General features: G+C 45.9%; 2 protein-coding genes across 2 annotated transcripts in view; one reads left to right on the top strand and one right to left on the bottom strand.

Annotated features, from left to right (window-relative positions):
- CFAP57 (cilia and flagella associated protein 57) overlaps positions 1-4,642 on the bottom strand; it is a 71,579-nt gene extending 66,937 nt beyond the window's left edge. Inside the window, exon 1 of the mRNA XM_055403161.2 lies at positions 4,476-4,642. Coding sequence (XP_055259136.2) covers positions 4,476-4,632 — 157 coding nt within the window. The 5' untranslated portion in view covers positions 4,633-4,642. The remainder of the gene's footprint in view (positions 1-4,475) is intronic.
- Positions 4,643-5,046: 404 nt separating this feature from the next.
- Positions 5,047-12,279, top strand: EBNA1BP2 (EBNA1 binding protein 2). Its single transcript, XM_055403448.2, has 9 exons — positions 5,047-5,263; positions 5,348-5,431; positions 5,635-5,804; positions 6,405-6,528; positions 8,621-8,710; positions 9,678-9,753; positions 9,980-10,073; positions 11,801-11,963; positions 12,101-12,279. Exons 1-9 carry the CDS (start codon positions 5,198-5,200, stop codon positions 12,149-12,151), a joined length of 918 nt encoding a protein of 305 aa, XP_055259423.1. The 5' UTR covers positions 5,047-5,197; the 3' UTR covers positions 12,152-12,279.
- The last annotated feature ends 504 nt before the right edge of the window (positions 12,280-12,783 follow it).

Below are 12,783 nucleotides of genomic sequence, written 5' to 3'. Positions count from 1 at the left end.
ATGGACTGTAGCCTCCCAGGCTTCTCCGTCCATGGGATTTTCCAGGCAAGAATACTGGAGTGGATTGCCATGAGTTTGGGTAAACTCCAGGAGTTGGTGATGGACCGGAAGGCCTGGTGTACTGCAGTTCATGGGATCACAAAGAGTTGGACACGACTGAGTGACTGAACTGAAATTCATTTATATATTCCTTTATCCACTGTATTCATTTATTTGTGTATTATTGGGTTTCTGGGATATTTATACTAGGACTAGCTTATTTTTGTAATCATATCTTCATCATGTGTTTGGATACCTTGCAAAGTCGAGTCTCAAGGAAAGGGAGAAAAAAGGAAATGAAAAATTCCATTCTGGATATATTGTGTGTGAGATACATACAGTGGAACTTTCAGGTAAAGAGGTCTTAGCAGGCAGCTTGATATGATGAAAGCTAGGGGAGATGTTTGGACTGAAATACAGATTTGAGGTAAAAGTCATGGTGGGGAGTTGCAAGTGTGAGTGTAGACCAGACTGCCAGGAGAAGGCAAAGGACAACAGTTTACTCCCCTCCTCTGGGCTTCTGTAGCAGGGCTGTACCTGGCCTAGCAGGCGTCCTGCTCGTTTACATAGTCCCAGTGCTCATTTGCATACACACCTGTCCCTACTACAATGCTGAGAGCTCCTGGAGGCCAGGGGCCCTGGCTTTCTGGCTTATTCATTCTTTTAATCACTAGTGCCTAACTCCCAGTGGGTGCTTAACATGTGCTGACTGATTGCAGTTTGTAAATGCTCTCCTGTTGTTTTAAAGTAGTTGATGACTGACTTCTCCTTGACATATGTTCACCTCCTATACAGATTTCCTCTTTTTGGCTACTCCTCCAAAGACTCTTTTTCAGATTCTTCCTCATTTCCTGGCACTAAATGTAGGAAGCCCCCACAGTCCAATTTTTATCCTTCTTTTCTTTCACAAAACATTTACTCCATTCTAAGGATTTTTTAAAAATTATTTTTTGGCCATGCTGCAAACATGTAGAATCTTAAGTTCCCTGACTGGGGGTTGAACCCATGTCCCCGGCATTGGAAGTGCAGAATTAACCACTGGACCACCAGGAAAATCCTCATTCTAAGGACTTTGTATTTAATCTCTATGCTGCTGCTGCTGCTAAGTCACTTCAGTCGTGTCCGACTCTGTCAGACCCCATAGATGGCAGCCCACCAGGCTCCCCCATCCCTGGGATTCTCCAGGCAAGAACACTGGAGTGGGTTGCCATTTCCTTCTCCAATGTGTGAAAGTGAAAAGTGAAAGTGAAGTCGCTCAGTCGCATCAGACTCTTCGCGGCCCCATGGACTGCAGCCTACCAGGCTCCTCCGTCCATGGGATTTTCTAGGCAAGAGTACTGGAGTGGCTTGCCATTGCCTTCTCCGAACCTCTATGCTAACAACCTTCAAATTTTTATCACCAGCCAGGGCCTCTTTCTCTTGAATCCACAATTGACATCAATTGAAATTGAAAAAGTGTTAGTTGCTCAGTTGTGTCCGACTCTTCGCTACCCCATGGACTGTAGCCTGCCAGGCTCCTCTGTCCATGGAACTCTTCAGGCAAGAACTGACATCAAAGTGCTCACTTAAGATCCTATTTGCATATCTAGCAGGCATCTCAGTCTTTCCTGTCAAACACTAACATCCCGTACAAAACCTGCTCCTTCTGCAGTCTTTCCTGTCTGTTAGCAGCAACTCCATCCTTTCAGTTGCTCAGGCCAAAACCCTTGCTTCTTCCTTTTCTCTCCCAACTACATCAGGTCGATGAGAAAACCTGTCACCTCCACCTTCAAAACAGAGCCAGGCTTTGACCTCTTTTCACCATCCCTGTTACCTGCTACCTGCTCCAAGCCACTATGTCCTCCCACCCGGATTACAGCAATAGTCCTTCAGCTGGTCTCCTATTTCCTCTCTTGTCCCTCCTTAAATCTATTCTCTGAACAGTAGCCAGAAGGAACCTTTTAAAACATCAGTCAGATCATGTCGCTGTGCTCAGAATCCTCCATCCCGGCTTCTCATGTGACTCAGAGTAGGAGCCCTTGATCTCAAAGCCCATGTGATGTTGCTCTGCTTACTTCTCTGCTTCACCTTTCGCTCCTCCTCCTCTCTTCACTCTGCTCCAGGCATACTGGGCTCCTCGCTATTCCCCTAACACACTCAGCACCCCCCTAACCCAAAGCCTAAAAGACGAAAGGTAAATGTGGAGCGTATCAAAGAGTTAATACAGGAGAATATTAAAAGGCTGATAAATTTGACTTCATTAAAACCAAGAACTTCTGTCCATCAAGATACCACAAGGAGGAAGAAAACACAAGCCCCAAACTGGGAGAAATTATTTGTAGTATGTGTTCATTGGAAGGACTGATGCTGAAGCTGAAACTCTAATACTTTGGCCACCTCATGCGACGAGTTGACTCACTGGAAAAGAGTCTGATGCTGGGAGGGATTGGGGGTGGGAGGAGACGGGGACGACAGAGAATGAGATGGCTGGATGGCATCACCGACTCGATGGACGTGAATTTGAGTGAACTCTGGGAGTTGGTGATGAACAGGGAGGCCTGGCGTGCTGTGATTCATGGGGTCGCAAAGAGTCGGACACGACTGAGCGACTGAACTGAACTGAACTGATACATCTGACAGAGGATTAGCATACAGAAATATAGTGCAACCATACATCAGTAAGAAAATTACCCCCTAAAACGTAGAAAATGGATAAAAGATTTAAACAAGACATTTCACAGAAGATTAAACAGGAGTAGCCCCTTAATCATGTGAAAATATATTCATCCTCATTCAGTTCAGTCAGTCAGTCAGTCAGTTCAGTCGCTCAGTCGTGTCTGACTCTCCGCGACCCCATGAATCACAGCACGCCAGGCCTCCCTGTCCATCACCAACTCCCGCAGTTCACCCAAACTCATGTCCATCAAGTTGGTGATGCCATCCAGCCATCTCATTCTCTGTCGTCCCCTTCTCCTCCCGCCCCCAACCTTTCCCAGCATCAGAGTCTTTTCCAGTGAGTCAACTCGTCGCATGAGGTGGCCAAAGTAGTAGGTAAATGCACAGAACATTAGAAGTAGAATAATAGCAAGAGGCGGTGAGGTTGTGGGGTAACAGCAGTGTGAACTAGTACTGCCACACTACTGTTTTGGTGTGTGCCCTGGAGAATCTCTGCACAAGTAGATAAGAATACATGAACGCAAGAATGCTTATAGCAGCATGGTTTGAAATAGCAAAAAAAAAGAAAGTGAAAATCACTCAGTCGTGTCAGACTCTTTGCAACCCCATGGACTGTAGCCTGCCAGGCTCCTCTGTCCATGGAATTCTCCAGGCCAGAACATTGGATTGGGTAGTTGTTCCCTTCTCCAGGGGATCTTCCCAACCCAGGGGTCAAACCCAAGTCAATCCCAATGTGATCGAACCCTCATTGCAGGAGGATTCTTTACCATCTGAGCCACCAGAGAAGCAAATGTTGGTTCTCAAATGTCCATCAACACTAGAATGGATAAATATACTTGAGACATTAGAGTCATATGAGGGGATACTGCATAGTAATAAAAAGAACTCAGTTAACATGTACAAAATGCATGAATCTCAAAGTATGTTGTTAAACAAGAGAAGCAAGTCACAGAATACATATACTACCATTACATTTATATGAAGTTAGAAAGTAGTACAGACAAAAACAATATCTTACATAAGGCCACACAGCTAAATATGTGGTAAAATTATGCAGAGAAATAAGGGAAAAATTACAAATTCCAGGATGGAGTGCGAGTGGGCACATGTGAGATGAGTGAAGTCAGGGAGAAACACTGGAACTGGGAATGCACTATTTGCTCTCCTTTAGGTAGACTTTCAAAGCTTCATTTTACTATAGTTCTTTAAATAATACATATATATAGTATACAGTCTTTTGTATGCACGTCACAATAAAACGGATTGAGCACAGAAAACAGTGGAAAAGAGTGGCTAAGGTGTGGAAATCATGTATGTCATTAGCAGGACCAATGTGAACAAAACCAAATGTTACAGTATACAAATGGCTATTTCTGACCTGGGGTAAAATCTCTAGTGTCTTCATCATAAATGAATTCAAAAGGCCTGTAATGAAAGTGGTGTACTCTAGAAAACTGTTAGAGAAGTCAAAAAGCAGCCCTGGTGATGACAAAGAGAGTGATAATGAAGATGCATGAAACTCTTCAAAATAATTTTTTTCCACTAGATCACAGTGAAAATAAGTACCTTTAAATTAACATGATTTTACATGTGACTTTATATATGATTCATTAATCTCTACATTAAAATAAGGTAAGTAGACATGTATTTCTTCTACATTTATAAAACTATGTGTTTATTCAAGTTGGCCAAAAAAGTTTTCTTTCAATCGTTGTATTGGGATTATGGGGTTCTATTTGGTTCACATGGTTACCAAGGTGTCAAATTGGAAACAGTTTTACCTGGAATGAATTTTTGCCATTTCTGATCCACATTGTACTTCACACAGTGATTTCCTGAAGGAAATATAATGATCTGTTCATCGAAGAATAAGACATTGTTGGACACGTGGGATCGAAGACCAAAAACATGCAGCGACTGAGCTACCACAGTGGACATGATCCGGGTAGTTCCGCTAAAGATGCAACGCAGCTGGTGAGCACGGGGAGCGCGAAACCCCGCCCACCCTGCCGCACCCGCACCGCGACACGCCCGCGGCTCCGCCTCCGAACTGCTCCCCAGCCCCTCCCCTTAGCGATCTCCTCCGGTGCCCCCAACCCAGCTCCTGCGTCTGCTCGTTCCTTTCGCCCTCGCGGCTACCTGCTCCTCTGGACGACCCCCAGGGATCTCTCCCACCTGTAAGCTTCTGCTCTCTGGATCCCCACACCACGCGTGTGTCCAGGGTACTATCCCTACGAATCCGAAGCAACCCGGCACTCACCGACGCCGGAGCGGTTCCTATAGCAACGGCAAGCCGGAAGTCTGTCAGCACCCGGAAGCGGAAGTCTTTCGCTCGGCGAGCTCAGGAGCAGCTGTTTGCTCCCGTGCGGTTCGAGTCCACGTGGGTCCGCGGCAGGAGGGCAGGGGGCTGCAAACCGGCAGCGGCGAGGGGCGCCCTCTTCCAGGCGCGGGGGTCTTGGGCTACTCCGCTTCCTCCGGTGGTTGTGGACTCGCGCCCGGTGAGATGGACACCCCCCCGCTCTCAGGTTCGGACTCCGATTCTGATGACTCTCTTGTCACAGACAGAGAGGTAGGTTATCATCCGAGCTCGCGGGGCTGCGCGAAGGAGAGGACTCCTCACTCTCGCGTTCTCACCGCGGAACGTGCCCTGTAGTTGCAGGAGGCGTTTTCCCGAGGGCTTCTGAAGCCAGGCCTCAACGTGGTGCTAGAGGGGCCGAAGAAGGCCGTGAACGACGTGGTGAGTTCAGGCGCCCGGTCGGAGAATGCTAGACTTGGGATGCGCGCGGGGCACTGTTGTGCTCCAGAGACTACGTTCTAGTTCCAGGAAACACACAACCTGCGCATTGCCAAGAGGGTCAACTACCTGTCGGGGTCTTGGAGGTTGGCACTTCGTTTGTTGGCCTGTTACGTTTTTGTGAGCTTGGTGTCTGAATTTCCTAGAATGGCCTGAAGCAGTGTTTGGCTGAATTCAAGCGGGATCTGGAATGGGTTGAAAGGCTTGATGTGACCCTGGGTCCGGTACCAGAAATCAGTGGACCTCAGTCAACGTCTCAGAACCAGGATCCGAAAGCTGTTGATCCAGAAGATGACTTTAAGCGGGAGATGAGTTTGTATGTATGTTTTTAAGTGTGGGAAAGGTTGTGGGTCCCTGTGCTAGAGAGTGGGGAGAGGGTGGAAGCCGGGAGCATGTGTTCCTCCGAGGTTTTCTAAGCCTCGGAGTAGGGAGGAAAGCTTCTTTGGACTAAAGAGTAGGAGATATTCCGTGGTTGAGAGAAAAGCCCTGTGGTCCAGCAGTCACAATTTAAAGTCCAGTTTATTTTCAGATATTAAGTTTTTAATTTTTTTGTGCAGTTGATTATGAGAACAGAAGTTGCTTATGCAGGATACTTATATGGACTTTTTTTTAATTGACTAAATAAGAATGTGTAATTGGCATTTGTAAGTTAGTGAGCACTTCTCAAGTGGTCATTCTATTACACTACTAATTCATTGTAAGCAATACTCCCCACCCGTTTTAAGAGAGTGTACATCTAAATTTCTCCTAATGAGTTAATGCGGTTTTATTACCATTTTTGTTTGTGTGTGTGTTCTTGCTGGTGGCGGTCAGGTGTTGCAGGCTCTTCCGACCTTGGATACCTTATGAGAGGCAGTGAGAAGGATGTAAGGCCTCTCTGCCTTAGCTGATTTCACACTTTGTCCTATATCCACAGCTACCGTCAAGCCCAGGCAGCCGTGCTTGCAGTGTTGCCCCGCCTCCATCAGCTCAAAGTGCCTACCAAGCGGCCTACAGATTATTTTGCAGAGATGGCCAAATCTGATCAGCAGATGCAGAAGGTAAGAAATGGAAAAGGTTTCTCTGGAAGACTGAGGCTTTGTACTTAAGTCTATATGGCTGGCTTGTCTCAAAGTTCAAACAGACAAAAGCATAAGCACATTAATAGGGAGCCAGTTGTAGAGGACAGTTATTATCTGTTATCTATGTCAGATTCATGCTAATCAACACCAGTTGGGCAAATGTAAGGTTGACTTGTTCCTAATATAAACAGTTAAGGGAGGAAGATAATGTAAGAAGTGTGGTCCCTAAGGTAAAGATGATCTTTATGCATCTCCTAGCTGGCATGGTCATGGCATGGTGTGTGGAAGAGACAACAGTTCTTTCCTGCCATTGCTGGGGCAGCATTATAACTTGTAGACAGTTACCTTTCTCTGAGCCTCAGTTTTTCTCTGCTGTAAAATGAAGGATTAATGTATGGCTCAGACTTGGCATAATTTACAGTTAGGTAAGGTAAGTTAAGGCTATGGTTTTTCCACTAGTCATGTATGGATGTGAGAGTTGGACTATAAAGAAAGCTGAGCATTGAAGAATTGATGCTTTTAAAGTGTGGTGTTGGAGAATACTCTTGAGAGTCCCTTGGACTGCAAGGAGATCCAACCAGTCCATCCTAAAGGAAATCAGTCCTGAATATTCATTGGAGGAACTGATGCTGAAGCTGAAACTCCAATACTTTGGCCACCTGAGGTGAAGAGGTGACTCACTGGAAAAGACCCTGATGCTGGGAAAGATTGAAGACGGGAGGAGAAGGGGATGACAGAGGATGAGATGGTTGGATGACGTCACTGACTCAATGGACATGAGTTTGAGTAAACTCTGGGAGTTGGCGATGGACAGGGAGGCCTGCGTGCTGTAGTCCATGGGGTTGCAAAGAGTCAGACACGACTGAGCAACTGAACTGAACTGAACAGTTAGGTAGAATTTGGTCCTTATTCAACTTTGGGAGGCAGAGAAGTCCCGATTGCAGCCATGAAATTAGAAGACTCTTACTCCTTGGAAGGAAAGTTATGACCAATCTAGATAGCATATTAAGAAGCAGAGACATTACTTTGCCAACAAAGGTCTGTCTAGTCAAGGCTATGGTTTTTCCAGTGGTCATGTATGGATGTGAGAGTTGGACTGTGAAGAAAGCTGATCGCCAAAGAATTGATGCTTTTGAACTGTGGTGCTGGAGAAGACTCTTGAGAGTCCTTTGGACTGCAAGGAGATCAGTCCTGGGTGTTCATTGGAAGAACTGATGCTGAAGCTGAAACTCCAATACTTTGGCCACCTCATGAGAAGAGTTGACTCACTGGAAAAGACTCTGATGCTGGGAGGGATTGGGGGCAGGAGGAGAAGGGGACGACAGAGAATGAGATGGCTGGATGGCATCACCGACTCGATGGACGTGAGTTAGAGTGAACTCCGGGAGTTGGTGTTGGACAGGGAGGCCTGGCGTGCTGTGATTCATGGGGTCACAAAGAGTTGGACACGACTGAGCGACTGAACTGAACTGAATCCAAGATATACCTAAATAGTTCCCTTGGGTCTCAAGCTGGCTTTTCTTGTCTCAGTGGTACTCAAGGAAGCTAATCTAGAGACGAACCCAGACCCATTTCTGCACATTCAAATTCATAACTGTTCATTCTTTAACTGAAATGTGTATGTTTAATGCAAATAGCTAGGTATCTGATATCGGTTTGAAGTTTTTATAGTATAGATGGTATACTGGAGAAGGAGGCTAAAGCTGCATACTGGTTTCACCACAGTCTGCAGACGGTATGGATGGAGAGAAGTTAGTCTTTTCTCCTGATTCAGTGACAAGCAAGCTGTTTTGTTTAACAGAGCAAACAGCACATTGGGAATAAGAAGGTCCCCTTGATGTTGTGGTTCCAAGACTGAGACTTTTGGTGTCTTGGATAAAGGTGTTAGCCTTTGGGCCTTATTATTCTTGTGTGTGAAACACAGGGCTTGGAGTAGATGATTAACAAGTAGTTCCTTTGAGCTCCACAGTGTGCAGAGCTCCACAGTGTGTCTGCTGCCTGCTGCAGTGCACCCTAAGCAGCTTTCATGCCATTTTCAATTAACATAAGCTGACAACATTTTGTGTTTTAGATTCGACAGAAACTGCAGGCTAAACAGGCCGCCATGGAGAAGTCGGAAAAGGCTAAGCAGCTGCGAGCACTTAGAAAATATGGAAAGAAGGTGGGAAGGAAAACGGACAGGGATGGGATGGGGCCGAGGGTGTTTGTCCGTAGATTGCCTGGTCTGAGTTGGTTCTGTGCCTGGTGTGTGTTCCGTTGTGTGTTTACTATCTCATAGCTAGTGTCCACAAAACACAATCCCTCCTGGACACCTGTGTGTCACCAGAAGTAGTATGGTCATTACAAGCGAGTCAGGTACTTCTCTTGGCTGCACTTTACACACCTGTACTGTGAAGAGCTGGGTCCAGATCAGTGGTTTCCAAACCTGACTTCCCAGCACAGTCTGATGGGGGAGAATTTTGTTTGACCAGGGAACATTTGGCAATGTCTGGAGGCATTTTTGGTTGTCACACCTTGGTGGGGAGTGTGCAGTTGGCAGCTTGTGGGTGGAGAACAGGGAGGCTTCTAAACGTCCTGCAATGCATAGGACAGGCCATACTCCCCCCTGACAAAGAATGATCCTGTCCAAACTGTCATAGTGTTGAGATGGAGAAACCCTGCCTTAGAGTTTAAGCATCTCTTTTTATCCTTAAAGTATTTTGTTTGTTTTTTGGGGAGATTGTTTTCTCTGTTGGTATTTTCATGCCTAGCAACAGTGGTTTAGGTATTTAATCTGCCCAGATATAATTAGGGAGAGAATTGGATGTTGACATAAACATGATTTGTGCAGTTTTATAGCAGGTTGTGTCATGGGTAAGAACGCAGACTACCTGGGTGTGAATCTCAGCTCCACACTTGGTGTGTGACTTAGGCAAATTATAGCATCTCTCTGTGCTTCGTTTTGGGGTCATAAGAATTTCTGCTTCACTGGGTTGTTGGGATGAGAAATTGAGAATATACTTAGAGCCTTAACGTGGTTGTGGCACACAGTCAGTGCTCAGTGGTGGTCACAGACTGGTCACTGAGAGGCTGTAGACGTTTGGAGTGCTGGTTTGGAGTGGGTGTAACAGTCCTGTGTCCACATCTAGGTGCAAACAGAGGTTCTTCAGAAGCGACAGAAGGAGAAATCACACATGATGAGTGCCATTAAGAAATATCAGAAAGGTGAGTGTATTCTCTCATAAGGCTGCAGGGGAGCAGGGGCGCCTGCTGATTCTGTCAAACACATCTGAAGGCTTGATTGATTTGGAACCATTGGACCTAACATTTGGGAATGGTGTGGGGAGCAAGATGTGCCTCTTAATACCAATTCCAAAAGTAACATCCTTCTTTTGAAGTTGAATCTTTTTTTTAAAACACTGTGGTGCTGATCAAAGTACTTCACTCCCAGGTTTCTCTGATAAACTGGACTTCCTTGAGGGCGATCAGAAGCCTGTTGCACGGAGTACAAAAGAAGGAGCCAAAGGCCAGCAAATGAAGAAGGGGTGAGGCTGCATCCTGTTTTGGCGGTGGTGTGTGCAGGGCCACAGTTGATGGTGTGTCCTCAGTGCAAGGAGTGCGGCTGTGCCTGCGGCCAGACCTATGGGCCTTGTGATGGCCCCGTTCAGCCACATCAGTCTCTGAAGGTTCTAGTGAGGTGACTTCAGTGAATACGTAGAAGTTGATTCCTCGTGTGTGACGATTGTGTGCAGACCCAGGGTTCTGATCTGGGTTCTGTCTCTCATTAGGAGGGTAGCTTTGAGCACGTTATTTTACCTTCCTAAATGTTAATTTCTTCATCTGTGAAAATGAAAAAAAAATTGTAAGTACCTCTTAATATTAGATTAAAAGGGATAACGTTGGATATTATTATTGGTTCTTTTTGTTCACCTTTATGCATTCCTGGACACCCATCCTGAGGGGAATGATCGTATCTGTATAATATACTCCCTGCGTGATAGAGGCATTGAGGGAGAAGTCTGGAAGCCCATTTTAGAAATATGTGACATGGTCCAGGGGTCAGAGTCTGGGGATGGCTTCCTGGAGAAGGGTTCACCAGAGCTTAGTCTGAAAGATGGGTAGGAATTAACCAGGAGAACGGGAGAGACATGGGTTTGGGGAAGATGGAAGAACACGAGTGAGCAGAAGTGTAGAGATGAGAAGAGCAGGCTTGTGTGTGAGGAGCAGCCGGCATCTGGTGGAATGGGGGTTCCCGTGAGGCAAGGAGTGGTGAGGTGTAGCTGGGAGGGCCTGGGCTGAGTGCAGGGAGTGCTGTGAGGAGCCTGGGCTGTTTCCAGCAGTCACTGGGGAGGTGCTCATGGGCTCTACTCAAAATGGTGAGCAGGTCATATTCGTGTTTTCAGTATTACGCTGGCACTTGTGTAAGTGGGGGAGGCAGGGAAATTGATCAGGGGACCGTTACCAAAGTCCAGAGAACAAGACTAATGACCTGAAAGTCGTAATAGGGGTAGAGAAGAGAAAATTGCTTGAAGAAATACTCAAGAGGTCAAATTAGCAGGACTCAGGAATTGAGCTGGGTGCAGAGAATGAAAGAAGGAATTATAATCCACCCTAGGTTCATAGCGTGGGCAGCTGAGTATATGGTAGGACCACCAACCTCAAGTTAGGCTGTAGATACAGGAGGTGAAACCAGTGTAGGAGGGAGGCGACTATGACTTTGGATATGGTGAATTGAGATTCCTGTGGGATGATCAGTTTTAACATGTTTTACCCTCTAGTGTTAACTGCATTTAATATCCTTGAGAGGACTAGGAACAGCTGAGGGTGATTTAATAAGATTTAGTTTAAAAATGCGGCTTCCCAGGTGGCTCAAATGGTAAAGAACCTGCCTGAAATGCAGAAGACCTGGGTTTGCCCTGAGTGTGGAAGATCGCTTAGAGAAGGGAATGGCAACCCACTCCAGTATTCTTGCCTGGAAAATTCCATAGACAGAGGAGCCTGGTGGGCAACAGTCCATGGGCTCTGAAGATAAATGATGAGCCACATGATAGATCTTTTCCTGATTCTCGCTTTGTTTTCCTGCCTTGGCTGTAGGTAGATGATCTTGTCTGGGAAGTTTATAGAGTAGAAGTACCGGGTCAAGGATGAGATTTTGGGTACAGTAGTATGTACGGGCTTCATTTACAGATAGGAAACTGAGGGTATGGTTGGATCGTAACATTCATCAGGATTTGCAGTGTTGAGGGTAACCTATAAGACTGCTTTTTTCCAGGCCCAATGCCAAGCGACGCTATAAAAACCAGAAGTTTGGTTATGGTGGGAAGAAGAAAGGCTCCAAATGGAACACTCGTGAGAGCTATGATGATGTATCCAGCTTCCGGGCCAAGACAGCTCATGGCAGGGGCCTCAAGAGGCCTGGAAAGAAAGGATCAAATGTGAGTATGGAGTGAGGGGGCTGGAGCAGCCTCCACTCTCACCCCTCCCTTCTCCCTCCCTCCCTTTCCTTGTGTCCAGACCCTGGGGCAGAAGGCCAACTGCTGTGTGAACACACATGGTATTTCCTTTTCTGCAGAAAAGACCTGGAAAACGGACAAGAGAGAAAATGAAGAGCAGAAGACACTAAACAAGCCACATCTTAGTATACAAACACCAAGAAAAAGAGATGGAGACTTGTGATTTCACAAGGCAATTGGATCCCTTCTGTTAGCTTCTTTTTGTAAAAATTCTTTCAATAAACTAAAGAAAAATTTTCGGAGAAATATATATTCTTGGTTAAAAACTCAGGACTAAAAGATTTAGAAGTTACCTTTAGATATTAAATAATATTGCCATTTATTGATAGTAAATAAACGAGCCCTGTGGAGGTTAAAAGCATGGACTCTGGGGCCAGACTGCCAGGTTTGACACCTGGCTCTGCTATGTACTTGCTCTTTGACCCTGGGCAAGTTGATTTTTCTGTGCTCTGTCATCTCTATATAGACATGATAATTCAATCTACCAAAGAGGGTTCATGTAGCAGTGAGTTGATGTGTGCAAAATGCTTAGCACACTGCCTGCCGAATAATGAAGAGTACATACCTTCGTGGGATTGTTTTGCTGGGTGGGTTGGTTCTCCATAATGTCTGCTGAGCCATGTGCTGTGTGTGTATTTGAAGTCCTCCAGTGCCAGCTTGGAGCTGTGTGCAGATTGAACGTTGTGAGCAGGCTGTGTTTCATGTTGGGATTTTCTCTGTCTTGAGAGGCAGGAAGGGAAGA

This window comes from Moschus berezovskii, chromosome 4 (genome assembly GCF_049115385.1).
Source record: "Moschus berezovskii isolate FMDL1 chromosome 4, NW_MosBer_1.0, whole genome shotgun sequence".
Lineage (NCBI taxonomy): Eukaryota > Metazoa > Chordata > Mammalia > Artiodactyla > Moschidae > Moschus > Moschus berezovskii.
This window is presented reverse-complemented; position numbering and strand designations above follow the sequence as displayed.